This window comes from Leucopleurus acutus (genome assembly GCF_964270905.1).
Source record: "Leucopleurus acutus genome assembly, chromosome: 4".
NCBI lineage: Eukaryota > Metazoa > Chordata > Mammalia > Artiodactyla > Delphinidae > Leucopleurus > Leucopleurus acutus.
This window is the reverse complement of record NC_139146.1, coordinates 124,437,655-124,459,799: the sequence shown is the minus strand read 5'-3', so window position 1 is coordinate 124,459,799 and position 22,145 is coordinate 124,437,655. Positions and strand designations below refer to the sequence as shown.

At 37.7% G+C, this 22,145-nt stretch overlaps 1 protein-coding gene across 1 annotated transcript in view; it reads right to left on the bottom strand.

The window, feature by feature from the left end:
- The window catches only part of DCHS2 (dachsous cadherin-related 2), a gene marked incomplete at both ends in the record, with an annotated part of 285,527 nt that overhangs the window by 50,620 nt on the left and 212,762 nt on the right, over positions 1-22,145 (bottom strand). The window contains one exon of the mRNA XM_082837826.1: positions 17,771-18,628. Coding sequence (XP_082693952.1) covers positions 17,771-18,628 — 858 coding nt within the window. The remainder of the gene's footprint in view (positions 1-17,770; positions 18,629-22,145) is intronic.

Here is a 22,145-nt window from a genome sequence, read left to right as displayed (position 1 = left end):
GACTTTTGAAATATCTATTATATCTTAAATGTCCAGCCACTGAAACACTTGAACATATTTCAATCATTTAAGAAAAAAAAGTGGGAGTCACGTCAGCAAGATGACTGAACAGAAAACCTTAGATCTAGTCCCCCATAGACATATAGTCTAACAACAAGAGTAGATGGTCCAAAAAGTCTTTATGAAAACTCCAGGCCAAAAGGGAGTGGGATGATTTATTCAAAGTGCTGAAAGAAAAAATTGTCAACAAGAATATTATATCTAACAAAACTGTCCTTCAAAAATGAAGAAGAAATAAAGACCTCCAATAAACAAAAGCTCAGAGAATTCATCACCACTAGATCTGCCTCAGAAGAAATGCTAAAGGAAGTCCTTCAAGTTGAAATAAAAGGAGTCTAGATAGCAACGTGAAAGCATACAAAAATACAAAGTTCTTTGGTTAAGGTAAATCTACAGACAACTACCAATTCTTGTAACACTGTAATGGTGGTACGTAAATCACTTTTAATTCTGGTATAAAATTTAAAAGATAAAAGCATTAAATATAACTTTAAGTATAAAACTATGTTAATGGACCAATATATAAAAAGATATAACTTGTGAAATTGATATAATAAAGTGGGAGGGGGAAGTAAAGGAGAAGAGTTTTTGTATGGGATTAAAGTTAAGTTGTTATCAGTTTAAAGTGGATTGCTAAAACTAGAAGATGTTTTATGTAATCCCCATGGTAACCACAAAGAAAACACCTATAGAAGAAACACAAAAGGAAATAAGAAGGAACTCAAAGCTTGACAGTTCAAAATATTAGTGAAATACAAAGGAAGGCAGCAAGAGAACAAAAGAGGGACAAAATAACTACAAAACATACAGAAAACAATTTTAAAATGTCAATACTAAGTCCCTCCTGATCATAATTACTTTAAACATAAATCGATTAAAAGTCCCCAATTAAAAAACACAGTGGCTGAATGGATTAAAAATAACCCACAAACTCCAACTACATACTGTCTAGAAGGTACTCATTTTAGGTATAAGGACACCCATAGGCTGAAAGTGAAAGGATGGAGAAAGATATTCCATGCAAATGGTACCCCAAAGACGACAGGGATGGCTGTACTTATATCAAACCAAATAGAGTTTAAGTCAAAGACTGCCATGGGACAAAGAAGGACATTATATTAAAAAAAAAAGGTCTATTGACCAAGAAGATGTAGCAATTATAAGTATATGTGCACCTAACTGTAGAGCACCTGAACATATGAAGCAAACACTGACAGAATTGAAGGGAGAAATAGATAGTAACACAATAATAGTAGGATATTTCAATTCCCCACTTTCAATAATGGATATATCAACCAAACAAAAGATCAATAAGGAAGCAGAGGGCTTGAAGAACATTATAGACTAACTGGACCTAAGAGACATACACAGAAGACTTAACCCAACAATAGCAGAATACACATTCTCATGTGTATTAAACATTCCCAAGTGTATCCTCAAGAGCACATGGAACATTCTCCAGGGCATATCACATGTTAGGCCACAGAATCTGGACAAATTTAAGAAGATTATACCAACTATCTTTTCTGACTATGATAGAATGAAACTAGAAATAAGCAACAAAGAAAAACTAGAAAATTTACAAATACATGGAAATTAAAGAACATGCTCTTTAACAACTAACAGGTCAAAGAAGAAATCTAAAGGAAAATTAGATAATATCTTGAGACAAATGAAACAAAAACACAACATATCAAAACATGAGATGTAGCAAAAGCAGTACTAAGAGGGAATTTTATAGCAGTAACTGCCTACATCAAAAAAGAAGAAAGATTGCAAATCAACAACATAGCTTTATACCTCAAGGATCTAGAAAAAGAGGAACAAACTGAAAAGAAAGGAAGGAATAAAAAAATAAAGATTAGAGTAGAAATAAATAAAATAGTATAAAAACAATTAAAAATCAATAAAACTGTTTTTTTTTTGAAAAAGATCAGTAAAATTGACAATTCCTTAGCTAGAAAAGAAAAAAGAAGTGAGAAGCCTCAAATAAGAAAAGTCAGAAATGTGAAAGGGGACACATTACAACTGATGCCATAGAAATAAAAAGTATCATAAAAGACTACTATGAACAATTATACACCAACAAATTAGACAACCTAGAAGAAATGGATACATTTATAGAAACATACGCCCTACCAAAATCAAATCATGAAGAAAGAAAAAATCTGAACAGATCTGTAACTAGTTAGGAGATTGAATCAGTAATCAAAAACCTCCCAATAAAGAGGAACAGATGGCTTCACTGGTGAATTCTACCAAACACATAAAGAAGAATTAACACCAGTTCTTCTCAAACTCTTCCAAAAAAATTAAAGAGGGTAGAACACTTCCAAACTTATTTTATGAGGCCAGCATTACTCTGATACCAAAACCAGACTGAGACACTGCAAGAAAAGAAAACTACACACCAATAGCCCTGGTGAATATAGATACAAAGATCCTCAACAAAGTATTAGCAAACTGAATTAAACAGCATATTAAAATGATCAGGTGCCATAACCAATTGAGACTCATCCCTGGGATGCAATCATTGTTCAATATATGAAAATCAATCACTGTGATACACCACATTAATAGAACAAAGAATAAGAAATCCCAATACATGCAGAAAAAGTATTTAGCAAAATTCAACAATCTCTCATGATAAACACACTCAATAAACTAGAAGTATTATAAGGAAATTACCACAAAATAATAAAGGCCATATATTAAAAAAACCCACAGGTAACAAACATCCTGCTCAATGGTGAAAAACAGAAAGCTTCTCTACTAAGCTCAGGAACAAGGCAATGATGTTCACTCTTGCCACTTCTATGTGATATAGTACTGGAAATCCTAGTCAGGGAAATTAGGTTTTGAAATTAAAGGCATCCAAATCAAAAAAGAAGTAAAATTACCTCTGTTCTCATGACACGATGACATGATCTTATATGTAGAAAACCTTATCCATTCCATAAAAAGTCAGTTGCATTTCTATGCACTAACCATGTATAATCGAAAAAAAGAAATTAGGGAAACAATTCCAATTAATACCATCAAAAGATAATTAGGAATAAACTTACCCAAGGAGGTGAAAATCTTATACACTAAAAAGTACAAAACATTGTTAAAAGTAATGAAAGACAACCCAAATACATGGAAATACATTCTGTGTTCATGGAGTAGAAGACTTAATATTGTTAAAATGCCCATACTACTCAAATCAGTCTACAGAATCAATGCAATTCCTATCAAAATCCCAACGGCATTTTTTGCAGATAGAAAAAAACACTTAAAATTCATATGAAATCTCAAAGTACTCTGGATAGCCAAAACAATCTTGAGAAAGAAAAGCAAAGCTGGAGACCTCACATTTCTGAGTTCAAAACATATTACAAAGCTACAGTAATCAAAACAGTATGGTACTGACATACAGAGAGATATGCAGACCAATGGAACAGAATAGAGATGCCACAAATAAACTTTCACATATATTTTCAAATGATCTTTGACAAGGATGCCAAGGCTACACAATAGGGAAAGGATAGTCTATTTAACAAATGGTGTTAATAAAACTAGATAACTGCAAAATAAATGTATTTGAATATCTTACACCATAATTAAAAAATTAACTAAAAATGAATTTAAATCTCCTAGAAGAAAACATAGGGGTAAAACTTCATGACATTGGATTTGGCAATAATTTCTTGGATATGAGAGCAAAAGTACAGGCAACAAAAGCAAAAATGGATGAATAGAACTACATCAAAATAAAAAGCTTCCATGCAGCAAAGGAAACAATCAACAGAGTGAAAAGGCAATCTATGTAATGGGAGAAAATATTTGCAAATTATATATCTGATAAGGGGTTAATCTCCAAAATATATAAGGAACTCCTACAACTCAACAAAAAAACAAAACCAATTGAAAAATGAACAAAGGGCTTGTATAGACATTTTTTCAAAGAAGATATACAAATGGCCCACTGGTACATGAAAAGATGCTCAACATCACTAATCACCAAGGAAATACAAATCAAAACCACAGTGAGATGTCACCTCACACCAGTTAGGATGCCTGCTATCAAAAAAAACAAAACAAAAAAGAAAATAACAAGTGTCAATAAAGGTAAGGAGAAACTGGAACCCTTGTACACTGTTGGTGGGAATGTAAAATGGTATAGACGCTACGGAACACAGTGTGGATGATCCTCTAAAAATTAAAATTAGAACGACCATATGATCCAGCACTCCTACTTCTGAGTATATATCCAAAGAACTGAAAACAGGATCTTAAAGACTTATCTGCACATCCATGTTCATTGTAACATTATTTACAAGCAGGTAGAAACAACCTAAATGTCTTTAAGTGGATAAATGGATAAAGAAATGTGGTATAAACATATAATGGTATAGTACTCAACCTTAAAAAAGAAGGAAATCCTGTCTTATGGCACAACATTGATGGACATTATGTGAATTAGCCAGCCACAAAAAGACAAATACTGCATGTCTCCACTTATATAAAGTAGCTAAAATAGTCAAAACCTTAGAAGCAAAAAGTAGAATGGTGCTTGCTTGGAGTGGAGGGAGAGGAAAGAGTTGTTCATGAGTGTAGAGTTTCAGTTTTGAAAGATGAAAAAGTTGGAGAAATCCACTGCACAATGATATACATACTGTTAACACTACTGTACTGTGCACTTAAAAATGGTAAATTTTATGTGTTTCTTACCACACCCAAAAAAAAAAAAAAAGAAGAGTTGACTTTTTTCCCTTCCCACCTTCTCATCATCAAAAAATGACTGAACATAGGGCTTTCCAAAAATTCTACCCCTGTGATGAGACAAAGCATGGAAAATGCTCAAAATGAGTAATTTTCCAAAATTTGTAAACAGATGAAAACTATGTTTTAAAATGTAAAAGGTATGCAATCTTGAACACATTTGCTTTTGTGAACACCTAAGGAAATAATAATAATAATAATAATAATAATAATAATAATAATCTACCCCTGTGATGAGACAAAGCACGGAAAATGCTCAAAATGAGTAATTTTCCAAAATTTGTGAACAGATGAAAACTATGTTTTAAAATGTAAAAGGCATGCAATCTTGAACACATTTGCTTTTGTGAACACCTAAGGAAATAATAGAGGAAGTCATAAAAAGTGCTTCTTGACTTTTCATGTACTTTAGAAAAAGACACATGAGGAAGAAAACCAATATAGAATTAATACATGCAATGAGAAGTAAACAGTCTGAAATATATTTTTTAATGGGATTACAGATTTTAGTGGGCAACTTTTTCAAAAGGAGTGATTATCTGTAAATTGCTTCATTTAATCATTTAAAAATGCACTCATAACAACCTTGAGAAACGCAGTGCTAAAATGATTCCTGGAGGCCCCTACTTCCTCTCCAATTTTGTAATTTACAGAAAACTAAAACATGAAGATTCAAAACATGAGCTTGAGAATTTTCACTGTTGCTTCGATGTTGGGTCAGACTCCAGACCTTGCCTGTGGACCGGCCGCTGTTGATCTCCCCTCATTTTCCAGCCATTCCCTGTCTAGGCTGCATCCCCAGGTTGATAATCAGACTTAATATTCCCTGCACTTTTAAGACCCATCCTTATTCTCCATTCAGCTCCTGGAACCCGAAAGTCAGCCAGAATCCAGAGCCTGCACATGTCCAGAAAGAAAGGTGACACAATTTTTTATATGAGTGATCAACTTTGGTTATGAGATAGCACATTTCCAATTATTTCAAGAAACAAATAAAATGTGGCTCCCAAAATCTTAAAACTGTTTCACTTAGATTATAAGAAATGCCTTTTATGAGGTTAATTTTAACGAGTCCATTTGATTGCCACAGCAGCTCTTCAGGGAGACAGAACTGCTGCCTCAAAATAATCTAAAAGTGGGGTCAGCCTCCACAAATGACAGGTACTGACTGAGACCAAAAAGCAATGAAAGCAATGAATGGAGATTCTGATATTTCTAAGTGCTTTGTTGTTTCTGACTTACATGTAAACGAAAATTCTTTGTAGACTTTAAAGTGCAGTAAATCACCAATGTCTAAAACTCTTTCAGCTTTCAAAAACAAAATAAAATAGCCCTCTGATCTTCAGGGTTCTTAAAGCTATTGCAACATTCCTTTCTGTCCCTTCATGGACCAGCCTTGTCAAAAATGGCTGAATTCCCCATCTCCACTTCACTCTGCACTCCTCTATATTCTGGTTTCTAAAAATATTAAGTTCTAGCAACTTGGTGCTCTCCAAGGTTCACAATCCTCTCCAAAGCTGCTGAAGTCTGTTTGGCTGCACACGATTCTTGTAAACAGCCACGGCCGACTCTTGTTCACTTAGGAGGTCTCGGCTACTGGTCTTTATTCTTTGCCACATCCTGAAAAATTTCAACAGAGTTTCAAACCTACTCCTCAGAATTTCCTTCCTGAACTCTTCCAGCCCTTCATTTTGCTAATTGTGTCATTCTCTTATCCTTTATATTTGATGCACGGACTTACTTTTCAGACATGCCTTCCTTTCTACCATGTTCTTACTTCCCTATGCCAAGATGGTATCCTCAGACCATCTCAGGTAACACTCTTCCCAGCTCCACCGTGGAAAGGTTCTGTGAGCGCCGTAGACCCACTCCCAGTGGGTGGTAGCCCCACCACCTCATTCACTTCTGCTCTGGGGACAGGCCTCCGATTGAACTAACAGCCACTTTTCAGTCCTTATCTTCCCAAACCTCAGCTGCAAATTAGATATGGTTAACCACTCCCTGCTTCTGGAATGTGCCACCTTCCTGTTTCTCTAACACCGTCCTCCCAGGAATGGTCAGCAGTGCCTCGGCCTCTCCATCTCAATCTCTTCTGTAGATGCACTGCATCTCCAACTCCTGTAAAATATTGGCATTACTTTGGATTTCTTCTCAGCCCTCTCTCTATCTACCTTTACCCCTGACTTGCACACATAATTACATGGGAGCTTCTACCAATTCACAATGTCTGTTCTATCTTCAAAGATTCTCATTTAATTAGTTTGGGGGCTGGGGGAGTTGATGTCCAGGTCTCAGTAATTTTTAAAAGCTCCCCAGGTGTATCTACATGCAGCCAGGGTTGAGAACCCTGGGTCTAAATAATCAAGAAGTCCCACCGCGGCTGTCTTGGAAACACAGAGACCACATTCCCTCTTGTCTTCCCCCACCACCGCAGTTTTACTTGGGCCCTGGTCATTCACCATGTGGATTACCACAGTACCCTTCTAAGTCATCTCTCTTTCCCAAGGCACTCTTCTTCACAAGGCCTCCAAAGTGAATTTTCTACAATATGAAAGTTTCTTTTGTCACTCTTTTAATAATTGAAAAGCCATCAGTGTCTCTCTGGTCCAGCTCATCATTGGAAATCTCATGAGAGCCTCTGTCTAGCTGTTCCAGATGATTTGCTGCACAGGATGGTAAACTCGCCACATGCTCCTGAGTCCCCACGCCTTTGTGTGGACCACTTCCCCTGCCCAGAACTAAGTGTCTTCCTCATCTTTTTTTTTTCTTTGGCCCGGTTTTATTCTCATTTGAGCATATCCATTTTGTTTTCTTAGAAGTATAACTGTTAAATGGTGAAATGAGTTCAATAAGAATTTGGTGAACACCTACTAGAAGCAAGCTCTTTTCTAGTTCTGTTCATAGTGGGAAGCTTCTCCCAGCTACTCCAGGCTGTACTTTCATCTCCATGTCTTACACTTATAACTGTTGGTAACAATGAAGTAAAATGTTTTGGAGATTACAAAGTGCTTATTTGGTCATCAAAACTATCTGGTAAGAGAAGAGATGAAAGAGATGTTCAAAGGTCTTTACAAGGATGACAACCCATTTCCTATACCTTTAAAAAAATGAGTACTGAGCACACAACATTGTGTATACAGTCACCATTTATCTGGCATCCTCAAGAACAGAGGTAAGAGTGCTCTTTAAGAACTTAAAATGAATGAAGCAGAGTTCAGTTTTACACAGTACAACTTAGATGTGCAAAGAAACAATAATTTCTATATTTCTTATGATGGGTCTAATATTCTTTAGGAACCCCACCCTAATGGACAACAGAGAAAAATGGCCGTCTTACCATGCTATTAATGTCATCTCAGTCTGTTCCCTTGAAACAGTACTTTCAGGTAACTTAGCAGCTTTGGGATGCATGCTCAGTCTTTGAGACTCCCTCCCTGTTGCATTGCTGCTGCTCTGTAAGATGACACTGCTGGGGGGAGACTGGCAGTGATGAGGTGGGATCTTTGTGTGCTGTCCACTGGCTTTTAGAATTTGTCTCCAGGCAGTGAATCTCATCTTTCATGTCAACATGTACAGGCTCAGAACTCTACCCTGCTAGCCTGGCCCCACTGCAGCTGTTTTTGATGTTGTAGTTTTTTGATACTGGCATGTTATGTAACCCTGCGTTTCAGCTGTCTACCCAACAGATTTGGGGAGGGGCTCATCTCATCACTTGCAGCCGTGGTCCTCATGGCAGTCAGCTGGCCTGTACTATGAATTAATCTGTGTCCACAGTGGGAATGCTGGGACTATGGGGGGGTCTTCTAGGCCTTGCAAGAGCCAAACAGAAATGGAACACTCACTTGTGCCTTCTTTTTACCTAAACACATTGCCCATTTTAGTCTGCTCCCACTAACTCATGTTAGGAAAAAGCTACCCCATGAGGCAGTGTCCTCCCAGAGTTCCAAAGTGTCCTCTGCTTTTAGCTTTTCCTAGGCTGTCTCACTGGCTTCCTCCAGGATGACAGCTTTGGGGAAGGGGGGCCGGGATGCTTGTGGCTGACCACTTGTTTCCTACATCTTTTCTCATTGGCCTTCCTGCATTCCCCAGCAAGTAGATGGAATGGTCTTTCCTTTCCTTCCATGTGGCAGATTTCTTCAGGAGCCATCTTTGTTTATTCTAAGGACCACTCATTTTGCTTGTCAGAGGCAGAATATTCTCTTTTTGCATTTTTGCTGTAAACTAATGTATCCAAAACAAGTGGATGTCTCTTGCAGAATAGGTGGAAGGTCTTATCCACAGACAGGCAATACAAATATAGTTCAAAAATATTAACCCTCAGGACAAGAACAGAGTTGGATGAATGACACTACTCAGCTTTAAGACTATAAAGCTACAGTAATCAAGACAGTGTGGTATTAGTGAAAGAATAGACAAATAGACCAATAGAAGTGAATAGAGACCCATGTAAATACAGTCAATTGATCTTTGACAAAGGAGCAAAGGCAATACAATGGAGAGTCTTTTCAATAAATGGTGGTAGAAGAACTAGGCTTCCACATGCCAAAAACAAAAAGAATCTGTACACAGACCTTCCACCCTTTAAAAAATTAACTCAACATGGGTTACAGACCTAAATTCAAAATGTTAAAATAAAAAACTCCTAGACACTGGAGGAAACCTAGGTGACTCTGGGTTTGGGGATAACTTTTTAGATACCACACTAAAGGCAGGATCCCTGAAAAATAGAATTAATATGTTGGTCTTTATTAAAATTAAAATTTTCTGCTCTGCAAAAGACAATGCCAAGAGAATTAAAAGACAAGACATATTCTGGGAGAAAATATTTGCAAAAGACATATCTGATAAAAGCCTGCTATCCAGAATATACAAAGAACTCTTAAAAGTCAACAATAAGAAAACAAACAACCTGATTAAAAATGGACAAAAGACCTTAAAAGACACTCAACAAAGGAGATATACAGATGGAAAGTAAGCATATGAAAAGATGCTCCCCATCATATGTCATCAGGGAAATGCAAATTAAAATGAGATACAACCACACATCTATTAGAATGGCCAAAATATACAACACTGAAAGCACCATATGCTGGCAAGGATGTGGAGCAACAGGAACTCTCATTCATTGCTGTGGGAAATCAAAATGGTACAGCCACTTTGGAAGACAGTTTGGCATTTTCTCACAAAACTAGACATACTCTAACCATAAGACCCAGGAATCAAACTCCTTGGAATTTACCCAAAGGAGTGGGAAATTTATGTCTATACAAAAACCTGTACATTGGTTTCTGTAGCAATTTTATTCGTAATTGCCAAAACTTGGAAGCTACCAAGATATCCTTCAGTAGATGAATAGATAAATAAACTGCAATATCTAGACAATGGAATATTATTCAGTGGTGAAAAGAAATGAGCTATCAAGCAGTGAAAAGACATGGAAGAAACTTATGTGCATATTACTAAGTAAAAGAAGCTAATTTTAATAGGCTACATACTGTATGATTTCAACTATGTGACATTCTGCAAAAGGCAACATTATGGACACAATAACAAGATCAGTGGTTGTCTGGGTTTGGGGCTGGAGGTATGGGGGAAAGGATGAACAGACAGAGCATGTTTTTTTTTAGGGCAGTGAAACTATTCTGTATGATACTATAATGGTGGATACATGTCATTATACATTTGTCCAAACCCATAGAATGTAAAACAACAAGGTTGAACCCTAATGTAAACTATAGACTTTGGGTCATTATGATGTATCAGTATAGGTTCACTGATTTTAACAAGTGTGCCACTCTGGGAAGGATGCTGGTAATGAGGGAAAGAATGCATATACTGGGGCAAGGGGTACATGAGAAATCTCTGTTATCTTCCCCTCAATTTTACTGTGTACGTAAACAGTCTTTAAAAAGTAGTTGTTAAAAAACATTAACCCTGTTACATCGCTAAACAAAATATAATGGTTCAGAAGAGAGTTATGCAAAATCACCTGAAAAAATAAAATCGTTCCCATGGCAGAAGGCTTGATGGAGGTGTTAAGACACCAGGAGAAGATATGTGTGGCCAAAAAGAAGTCAACGAGCAAAAATGACACAAATGAACTTATTTAACAAAACAGACTCACAGACTTAGAAAACAAACTTATGATTACCAAAGGGAAAAGGTGGGGAGGGAGATAAATTAAGAGTTTGGGTTTAACATATACAAACTACTATATTTAAAATAGATAACCAACAAGGACCTACTGTATAGCACAGGGAACTCTGCTCAATATTCTGTAATAACCTAAATGGGAAAAGAATTTGAAAAAGAATAGATATATGTATAGGTATAACTGAATCACTTTGCTGTACACCTGAAACTAACACAACATTGTAAATCAACTCTACTCCAATATAAAATAAAAAAAATTAAAATAAAAAGCAAGTTAATGAGCAACGGAAGACCAGACAGTCATGAAGACATCACAAAATTCTACTTGGCAGTGCTGCATGAGTTCTTTCTGAAGAAAGGGTAACACAGGCTGATGACATTCAACACTTGAATCACATCCTGCTTGAACTATTTAGGATTAACAAGCAACCTTCTGAGTACAGTTTGGATTCCTGTGTCCTTTTTCCTACAAAGAGAGAGCTGGTCATCCTGACATGACTACTATAATCCGCATGGCAATCATAGTTCTTCTGTAAATAAAGGAAATGCACTCTCGCTTATGTATCAGTCTCCTTCCTAACAGTTAGTAACCCCTAACCTCAGGGGAAGAACTCCCTGGTTTGTTAAGATGAGGCCTTGAGCCAGGTGGCTGAGGCTCAGATGTGGGACTGGGGTTAATTTACAAAACTGAAAAATTCCTTGTGAGATGTTCACCTTCTTTTGGGAGGACTTGACCTTGTAAGGCCTTTCTCCTTCTGTTTCCTCCAGAGCTATCTTAGAATCATAGGTAAGGTGATGGAATTTGACACTGTTTGACAATGGCTAGTTAGATGGCACTGATTCCAGTGAATTTCATTCCAAATAGGGGACTGGCCTTAAAGAATGGAATAGGAATGATAGATACTATTTGCTTCCCTCTTTTCATTATCGTAAGTTATACGTTGGGCCCTGTTCCAAAGCCGTGGATGACATAGAGACAGCACTTCCAAAATTATGGGAACTCTGTCACCTTAGAAAGTACAGTTCTTACCTGGTTTGGGGACCAGGTGGAACAGAAAGGAGTGGTAGGGATTTAGAAACTGCAAATATTTCATTGCTGTTAAATAACTGCTAAGTAACAACTGGTTGCTCTGGTGCAAATGTATAGCCAGCTAACTTTATAGAATTCAATCAAGGATTTGGGACAGAAAGAAGGTAACAATAACAATGAAACCTGTGACTAGTACCCTCACATGACTTCACTTGATCCTTACGGTTTCTCTGTGAGTCAGTTGTTATTATTTCCACTCTCTAGAAGGAGAAAGAGAACTTGCCCATCCTGGGCAGGAGAGCAGTAGAGACTCACTCAGCTACATTAAGTCCTATCACAATGTCCATACTCCACGTACATGCACCCCACCTTACCGACGGTAGGAGCCAGAATTCTGGATCAATTGCCAAAGGGCCAGAAGAAAGGTTTTCCTCCAAAATATCAAGATCTAATTTGTTTATGAGACAATAGTAAATATATTTTACTAGTTAGAATGCACTCCTGTATCATCATCATGTTTTCATTTTATCTCAAGTCTTTTAATGTCTGACTATTCCATTTTTAATCAGGCAATTCATAATTTCAATGTTTCCTCTCTAGTAATTATTAAAAATGCATGAAGTTGTGAAAAGTCCACATTGCGGACTATGGTTGCTGATTCACCCTCATTGGTATAACCAAAGCTCTGGAAGTGGAAAAGAAGAAATAAAAGCTGGCTTCTAGAAGGTTCATTTAAATGGTTTAATGGATTGGAATGTCACAGACAACCAAGTGGTTTATATTTCACTTCAAAAAGATTCAGAATGGTTATATTTCGTCTCATGTGGGTAAAAAAGGAACAGCAAGTGGTAAGGGTAAAGAGCGGGGAGTCATTTGGGCTTCAGCTTTTCTTGTCACCTTGCTGTACGGCCAGCCTCTCCCTTACAGGCAACTGGCACCTTCTGAAATGACTCTTTCTGTGAATAAATGAACATTTCATGACTTAAAGAGACCTTACCTACTGAAGGGTTTCTTCTAAAATGCTATAAACTATAAAAAATTATATATACGTATGTATATATATATATATAAATCTATTATTGAACTATGTACTGTTTTAAACAATTGAAGTGTTAAGTTTAATGTTGTTAATAGATGAAAATAATGTCAATCAAAACTCAAACTTGTGGGCTTTCCAAGAAAGAAATGTTAAACAAATATAAATACATTAGAGTTATTTATTTTAACGTTTTATTTTCTTTAAAAAAATCTAAATGTTAAAAGCAGTTTAGGGTAATAGGATTTATGATGATACAGAACATAATTCACTCGGGATGTCAGGCGGTGCCTGCCGGATGGGATGCTTGAGTGAGCCACAGATGATGTGAGCTTCCAATAGGCACATATGTTTCCTTTGAAAATAAAGATTAAAATTGCAGATGTATTTGGGACAGAAATAATTCTGGAAGTTATAAAATGCTATTAAATAATGTATATCAAGGCCATTCTAACACTGATCAATGGGTTTACAATCTCTTAAAACCACTGGAATCCAAATTTAAAAAAAAATCACCTTCTGGTGTCCATGATATGATCTGGCAATATGTATGAAATTCATGCTCCAGGCAAAGCTTTGGCCAGCTTGAAATATTTGGGGCATATGTCAATCAGTACATTACGCACTTTGTTGTCGTTGTTCACTGGGGCCTAGGGAATCCTGCCGACCCTGGTGTAGGTTAGCTACATCTAATCAAATTCAACAGCCTTCTTAACCACCATCCTTTCCTCCTCTAGTTCTCCTTCCTGTCATATGCTGCAGCTTTTAGGCTACTCTCCCCTTAGCCTCCATGCCCTTCACACGTCATAGCTACTCTTCAAAGCAAGGTCACAACCCATTGCTTCTGATGTCTTGAAAAGTACATGGATATTTATGGGTACCATATGCTGTATTACTGCCAGGTATTAACCTTGCTTATGTGTAAGATTTAATAAACAAATTTTAAGAGTGTTAAGTTCTATTAAAAAGGTAGCCGTCAAATTTAGTTCAGTAATTTTAAATACAAGAGGACTAAGAAGGACAACTCTAATCAGAGGTCAAAGAAAACACAATGATGCAATAGCAGAATAGAGTCTTCTGCCCATGTATTCATTAGTTTTTCTGAATGAACTGAAACAGGAGGCCCACCTTCAGAGGTAAGAAAGTAATTTAGTCTTCACTGTCTTCTGCCCTAGTTTTATTTTTATCTCAGACCAGGTTACTCTTTGCCACATTGATTACTCCCAACTGTTACGGCTGGGGGTAGACGGAAGGTTGAGTGATGAGAAACAGACCAAAGTAGGGGTAGTTTCCTTCCCATAAAGGCAACCGCTACAGACAGAGTGAGTCTCGGACACAGAAATGAATGGCGCACTGCAAAGATGAAAACAGGTGAATAATTTCCCCTTCCACAGCAGTTTTTATTAGGGTTATTATTAAATCATTTCTGAATTCAACCACAAATATTATTATACTTACTAACCCATAACTTAATGTCATACCGAAATATTTTCTTTGGGGTGCTTTAGATATTGACTTTTATTTAGGTTTAATCCTGCAAACAAATTAATCGTGGGTGACTTGAGAAAGGATATCTTTTTGTTTGTTTGTTTGTTTTTTGCGTTACGCAGGCCTGTCACTGTTGTGGCCTCTCCCGTTGTGGAGCAACAGGCTCCGGACGCGCAGGTTCAGCGGCCATGGCTCACAGGCACAGCCGCTCCACGGCATGTGGGATCTTCCCGGACTGTGGCACGAACCTGTGTCCCCTGCATCGGCAGGTGGACTCTCAACCACTGCGCCACCAGGGAAGCCCGAGAAAGGATATCTTAATTAGGAAATGGCCAGGTACATTATTCAATTTTTAGAAATTTCATTTACTAATGTGAAAAAGTGTGACACAATGATGAGTCCTGTGCCAATTCTTTTGAGTGATAATTTATTTAATGCCTACTACTCTGCAGAATTTATATTGGATGAGAATGTTCATTAGCCGTGGTTGGAGATCTCATTATGTGAAGAATAAGTGAAGAACTAGAGACGGGAAAACTATTTTGAGTAAAAGCCAAAGACACCCCCAGTGATCTACAAGGCCCTGCCTGGTCCATTCGCTTCTGACCTTCATTTTTTACCATTCTTCACTTTGCTTACTCTGCTCCAGTCACACAGTCCTCTTTACTGTTCTTTGAGCAAACCAGGTGGGTTCCCACTGGATTTCTCCTTTTTTTTTTTTTGGAAATGCTCCTCCCCCAAATATACGAATGGCTACCTCCTCTCTTTAAGTCTTTGCCTAAATGTCACTTGCTCAATGATGCCTTCCCTAACCTGCTATCTAAAATTGCATTTGTGCCCTCCCCCAGCACCCCTTGCTCTGCTTCTTTATGCCATAGCTCTTAACACCGTCTAACATACACTACATTTTAGTTATTTATTACGTTCATTGATATTGTTTCTTTACCCCTGCTAGAATGTAAGCCTCACAAGGACAAGCATCTTTGTCTTTTAGTTCACTAACATATCCCAGTAGAAGAGGACCTGGCACAAAATATGCAACAAAAATTTTGTTGAAGGAGCAAATAAAATATCTGAAGAGTGACTGTGTAGATCAGTGGAGTGCTCCAGAGGGCAGGACTAAGATTTATGGACAGACATAAAGGAGGCAGATATGGGTTCAATGCAGGAATGACTTTTCACATGAAAGCGTTTTCCAACATTGTCATGCAATCAAATCACCTGCAGAGTTTGTTAAAAACGGCAGTTCCTGGACCCCAGACTTACCGAAGCAGAAACTTCAGGGATCATCACAGAGTGCCCGTTTCACACACAAGTTCAAGAACCACTGTCCTAAACTTTCAGTCACTGAAATATTCAAGTAGAGACTGAAAGGTCATGTGTCAAGGGTATTTAGGATAAAAAAAACGTTTCTATGTTCATTGCAGACAAAAGCTGGGCTCAAAAATTCTATGATTTTTTTTTTTTTCGGTACGCGGGCCTCTCGCTGTTGTGGCCTCTCCCGTTGCGGAGCACAGGCTCCGGACGCACAGGCTCAGCGGCCATGGCTCACGGGCCCAGCCGCTCCGCGGCATGTGGGATCTTCCCAGACCGGGGCACGAACCTGTGTCCCCTGCATCGGCAGGCGGACTCTCAACCACTGCGCCACCAGGGAAGCCCAAAAATTCTATGATTTTATCAGATCAATTTCAAGATTGATTCATATATTTTGTGCTGTATTATTTAGAAAATGTCACCTTTCCTTTCTATCAGGCTCTGCTCTGGGGTTGGGATGTATACCTCTCCAGAGGTACAGAAACAGAGCTCTAAGGAGTATCTCATGTTATTTAACATTTAACTCTTATGCAGAAATCTCATCACACCTAAGTATATGGGTGGACATTTCTAGTTATTTTGGAAGTCGCTATTCTTTCATTTAATGAAGGTAATTGCAATTTACCCTTAATTATGTTTAGAATCAATAAGAGGCCTTCCGAATAAGCAGCCCATGAGATAACCATAATTCAAAAGAAGATCAAAGGTTAATAATCTGCAACTGAGAAGAACCGTAATTTGACATTCGATATTAAATTGAATATTCTCTTTTCATAAAGAATATAACGTGTAACAAAATATTTTCACTATGAAATGTATAGATCAATTTCAGAAAAATGAAGGTTGCCTTTTAAATAGTGGTTGTTGTAGGTATGGATAAAGTGAAACTGAACCCAAAATGACAAAACAAAAAATGACTGGAGAAGGCAAACAGCAAAAAGCAAATCAGACTGTCGCAGGCAAACTCGTTCTCTCCCAAGCCCTGGAGTCCATGTGCTTTGCCCTCTGGCTGGCTGAAAGGTTCAGAAGATTTATTTCTCAACTCTCTAGTTAGATATAATTACCTAGATTGGATTTCTTTCAATCCACAACTATATACAAATGGTTTTTTTTGCTTTGGGCTAGAAAGATCATTTAAATTAATTTTTTTATGTTTCCCATTATGGCATACATTTGAGTAGGGAAATAACTGAAAAATATTTTAGCATTATGAGGAAAAATAGTTACCATTCACTGAAGCCTGTTCTGAGTAGTATAATCTGTGCCAAATTCTTTGAAGATCAGATATTACTGCACTGTTTGAAAGCAATGCTGACTGTATCAAAATGAGGTATAATATAAAATGAAGTATAATAATAATAATAACAGCAGTTCCCATATATTACATGTTGATTCTGAGTCAGATACTGTTTTAAGTGCTTTATATGAACTGGCTTATTCAGTCTTATACCCTAATGAGGTAGGCACCAAACTTATCCTTAATTTGCAGATTAGGAAACTGAGGCAGAGACATCCAGCTGACCAAGAACACACAGTGACAGTCACTGAACCACAACATACTTCACCTTTCATTGTACTTCTAGGAAAGTACTTTAGGAAATGTACAGTTGTTCAGAATTCATAAACATTTAAATAAAAGGGTTTTTATTTGAGATTTTAAATTTAAGTTAAACTTTATGAGCCTTGAATAATTTATCTTTCAGTATTTTTACTACCTTTTACTGTCTTTAAAGGAGAGTGTGTGTGCGTGTTTTACTGTATTTGAGTATATTTTTCTAATGACAAATTTTGAATGAAAGTTGGCATATCAAGAATTGGCTGGACTCAAAAATTCATAACTGAACCGTGATAGTGCTTGTTCTATAATCCTTAGTTTTAAGCATTTTGCCAAAACTGGGACAATGTACAAAACACTTGACACTCACCTGCCTCACAATTTTCAGGCACAATCCCATTATACACATGCTGGCTGAAGGAAATCCTTACATCTTCTCCTTCCATGTGAATGACCAAGAGACCAGTGGTTGTCCTAGCTGGGAACCCTTGGTCAACAACTTTTAACTGCAGCCAGATAGGAAAATATTCTGAAGCTGGGTTTTGCTGAAGTTGAATTTCTCCTGTGTATTTATTAATAGAAAATACTGACTGGGGCTCTGCAAAACTAAATATGACAGTTCCATTGGGCCCCAAGTCTGGGTCACTGGCTCTCAGGATGGCGGTCATCTGGTTAGTAGGTGACTGGGGGGAAAGAAAAATATCAAAGGGGTTCTGTTCCCAAACTGGATCATTGTCATTAACATCAGTGACATGTATTTTTATGATCACCATGGTGCTTCTTGAGCCCTGGACACCACAGTCTCTGGCCACAGCCTTAAATGTATGCTCAGCTCTGGCTTCTCGGTCAAGGATGTGGCTGGTTCTCAATGTGCCCGCTATGGGATCAATGGTGAATGCCCCGGAAGCCTCCTCCGCTAGAGAATACTCAGTTTGCCCATTCAGGCCTTCATCCTTGTCCACGGCAGAGAGCACAAGAACCACGGTTCCCACTTGAGCATCCTCTCTCACAGAGGCCTGGTAATGGAGCCTGGAGAAGGAAGGACTGTGGTCATTGTCGTCCAGAACTCTGACTTGCAGCTGCACCATGGAGCTCCGGGGTGGATCCCCCAGATCGGAGCACAGGATGACTAGGGTGAAGTTGTTGACTTGCTCCCGGTCCAAAGCACGAGTGATTGAGAGTTCTCCTGATGTTTCATTAATAGCAAAGTACTCATCAGTATTTCCATCTAGTAAAGAAAACAATTCAAAATACATTTGAATTCAAAAAGTAGCAGCCCTTTGCCATGAATATATATATTCATTCAACAAATATTTATTTCCTGATTATTACATCCTAGCACTTTTGTAAGTACATGATAATTAACTGTGTCTAGTGGAATGGCATAGACCTATTCTGCATTTCAGAATTCCTTATTTTTGCTCTGTGTGTGTATGTGTGTGTTTCTTACATTTCTCCTTGAACTAATTTTAACATCTTTTTGGTTTGGTTTGGTATGAGAGTCATACAAATCCGTCCTTTGATGGGGAGTACTAGAGTGAGGATGACACAGAGCAAAGTCCACAGTCCACCACAGGACATAAAGTGTGAACAAAAATGCTATTTCTTGTCAAAGGCACTGATCCTGATTCTGCTTTCTCACTGTGAAAAAGAGAGAGAGAGTGGAAAATAAAAATTTATTAGGAGGTAGGATCAAGATGGTGGAATGGGAAGTCTGAGCTCACCTCCTCTCAGGAAGACATCAAAACTACATAAAAAGAAACTCTCTCTGAGACTGACCTGAAGATTAGCAGAATGGCTCTTCTACAACCAAGATTACAAAGAAAGAACCATGTGGAGTCCAGTAGGAGGGGAGGAGAAGAAATCTAGTCAGGACCCACACCCCTGGTGTGTGACCCAGAAGAGGAGAAGGATTTCAGAGGCTCAGGGATCCTCCCTCAGGGGTAGGGGTTTCAGCCCCACATTGGGCATACCAACCCTGGGGTCCAGCACTTGGAATAGAAGCCCCTTTAGGTGGTTTGAAAACAAGTGGGGCTTAATGGAAGCCTGTAGGAAACTGAGACTCTGCTCTTGAAGAGTGTGGACACTCACTTGTTTGTTCCCAGTCCCAGCACAGAGGCAGCAGACTGAAACATGCCTGGTGCTCTGGCCAGCCTGTTATGACTGCTCCAGTGCACCTTACCCGTGTCTGAGACAGGCTCTTACCTCAGCCTCTCCTGCTCCAGCCCCACTCCTTAACAAGGCAGAAACCATCAGTGCACCTTGGGAGAAGCCAGGGCTTGCACCAGCCTCCTATTCCAGCCCTCTGGGTTCTAGCTCCAGACCTGGCCAAGGCAGAAACCTCTATAGCACCAAGGAGACACTACGCTCACTCAGGATTGTGGCCCCAGCCCCTCAGACCCTGGCCCCACCACCTGACAGGGCAGTGACAGCTAGCACATCCCAAAAGAAGACATGTCCCATGATCACTTTAGATCCAGCTCTACCACTAAAGCCACTGGGCATAGGCAGACTGCATAGGGATGCTCCAACTGCTTCAACACAAAGACATGATTTCAAGACCAAGAAGGGTATGTTTTCCCTAATTTCATAGAGACAAACAAACAAAATGAGAAGAAAGTCATAGAGAGTCAAACAAAATGAGAAGACACAAGCACATGTTCCAAAGCAAAGAGCAATATAAAACACTGGGATGGGGAGGAGGGAAGCCTAATGAAACAGAGATAAGTAATTTACCAGATAAAGGGTTCAAAGCAATAGTCATAAAAATGTTCACCAAACTTATAGACGAATACAGTGAGAACTTCAACAAAGAACTAGAAAATATAAAAAAGAGCCAATTAGAACTGAAGAATACAATAACTGAAAGGAGAAATACACTAGAAGGAATTAACAGCAGATTAGGTGATATGGAGGAACACATAAACGACCTAGAAGACAGAATAGTGGAAATCACCCTATCAGAGCAGCAAAAAGAAAAAAAGTTTAATAAGTATTATTTAAGGGACCTCTAGAACAATATCAAGCATACTAACATTCGTGTTATAGGGGTCAGAGAGGAAGAGAGAGAAAAAAGGGGCAGAAAGCATATTTGATGTAATTATAGCTGAAAACATCACTAACCTGAAGAGGAAATGTATCCAGGTCCAAGAATCACAGAGATGCCTAAACAAGATGAACCCAAAGAGACTCATACTAAGTCATTTCATAATTAAAATGGAAAAAGTTAAAGAGTGAATGACAGAATTTTAAAGACAGGAAGAGAAAAACAGAGTCACATACAAGGGAACCACGATAAATATTAGCTGACTTTTTAGCAGAAATCTTGCAAGCCAGAGGGAGTAGCATGACATATTTAAAGTGCTGAAAGGAAAGACCCTACAACGAAGAACACTCTACCCAGCAAGGTTATCATTCAGAATTGAAGGAGAGATAAAGAGTTTCCCAGACAAGCAAAAACTAAAAGAGGTTTTTGCCACTAAATTGGCTTTACAAGAAATGTTAAAGTGTCTTCTTTAAGTGAAAAAGAAAAGGCTATAAAAAGAAAATTTTTAAAAAGATGTGAAGAAAAAAAATTTCACTGATAAATATAAATATATAGTAAAGGCAGTGAATCAACCACTTAAATAAGCTAGTACAAAGGTTAAAAGATAAAAATTATAAAATCAACAATAACTATGATAAACACTGAAGGGATATAAATAAAGATGTAAAATATGACACCAAAACATAAAGCATTTGGGAGTGGAGTGAAAAATGTAAAGCTTTTAGGATGTGTTTGAACTTAAGCACTATCAGTTTGAAACAACTATATGTAATTGATATATATGAACCTCATAGTAACCACAAATCAAAAATCTCCAATGGATATACAAAAAACAAAGAGAAAAGAACCCAAACATAAAACTAAAGAGAATAGTTAAACTGTGAGGGAATAGACTAAAGGAACAAGAAAAGAACAGAGAAGAACTATAAAAACAACCAGAAAACAAGTAACAATATGGCAGTAAGTACATATCTGTGAGGAATTACTTTATGTATATAGATTAAATGCTCCAATCACAGGACATAGGGTGGCTGAATGGATAAGAAAACAAACCCATCTATATGCTGCCTACAAGAGACTCATTTCAGATCTAAAGACATATTCACCTGAAAGTAAAAAGATGGAAAAAGATACTCCATGCAAATGGAAATGAAAAGAAAGCTGTGATAACAATATGCATATCAGACAAAATGGACTTTAAAATAAAGTTAATAACAAAGACAAAGAAGGGCCTCATATAAATGGGTCAATCCAAGAAGAAGATATATCATTCATAAACATAAATGCACCTAGTACAAGAGCACCTAACTATATAAAGCAAATATTAACACACATAAAGGGAGAAACTGACAGAAATACAATAACAGTAGAGAACTTTAATACCCCATTTACATAAATGAACAGATCATCCAGAAAGAAAATCAATAAGGGACACATCAAATGACACAGTAGATCAGAAGAAGTTAATAGATATCTACAAAACATTCCATTAAAAACAGTAGAAAACACATTCTTTTCAAGTGCACATAAAACATTCTCCAGGACAGATCACATGCTAGGCCACAAAAAAAATCAATACATTTAAGAAGATTGAAATCATATCAAGTATGCATCTTTTCTGACCACAGTGGTATGAAACTAGAAATCAATTACAGGAAGGAAACTGGAAAACACACAAACATGTGGAGACTAAACAACA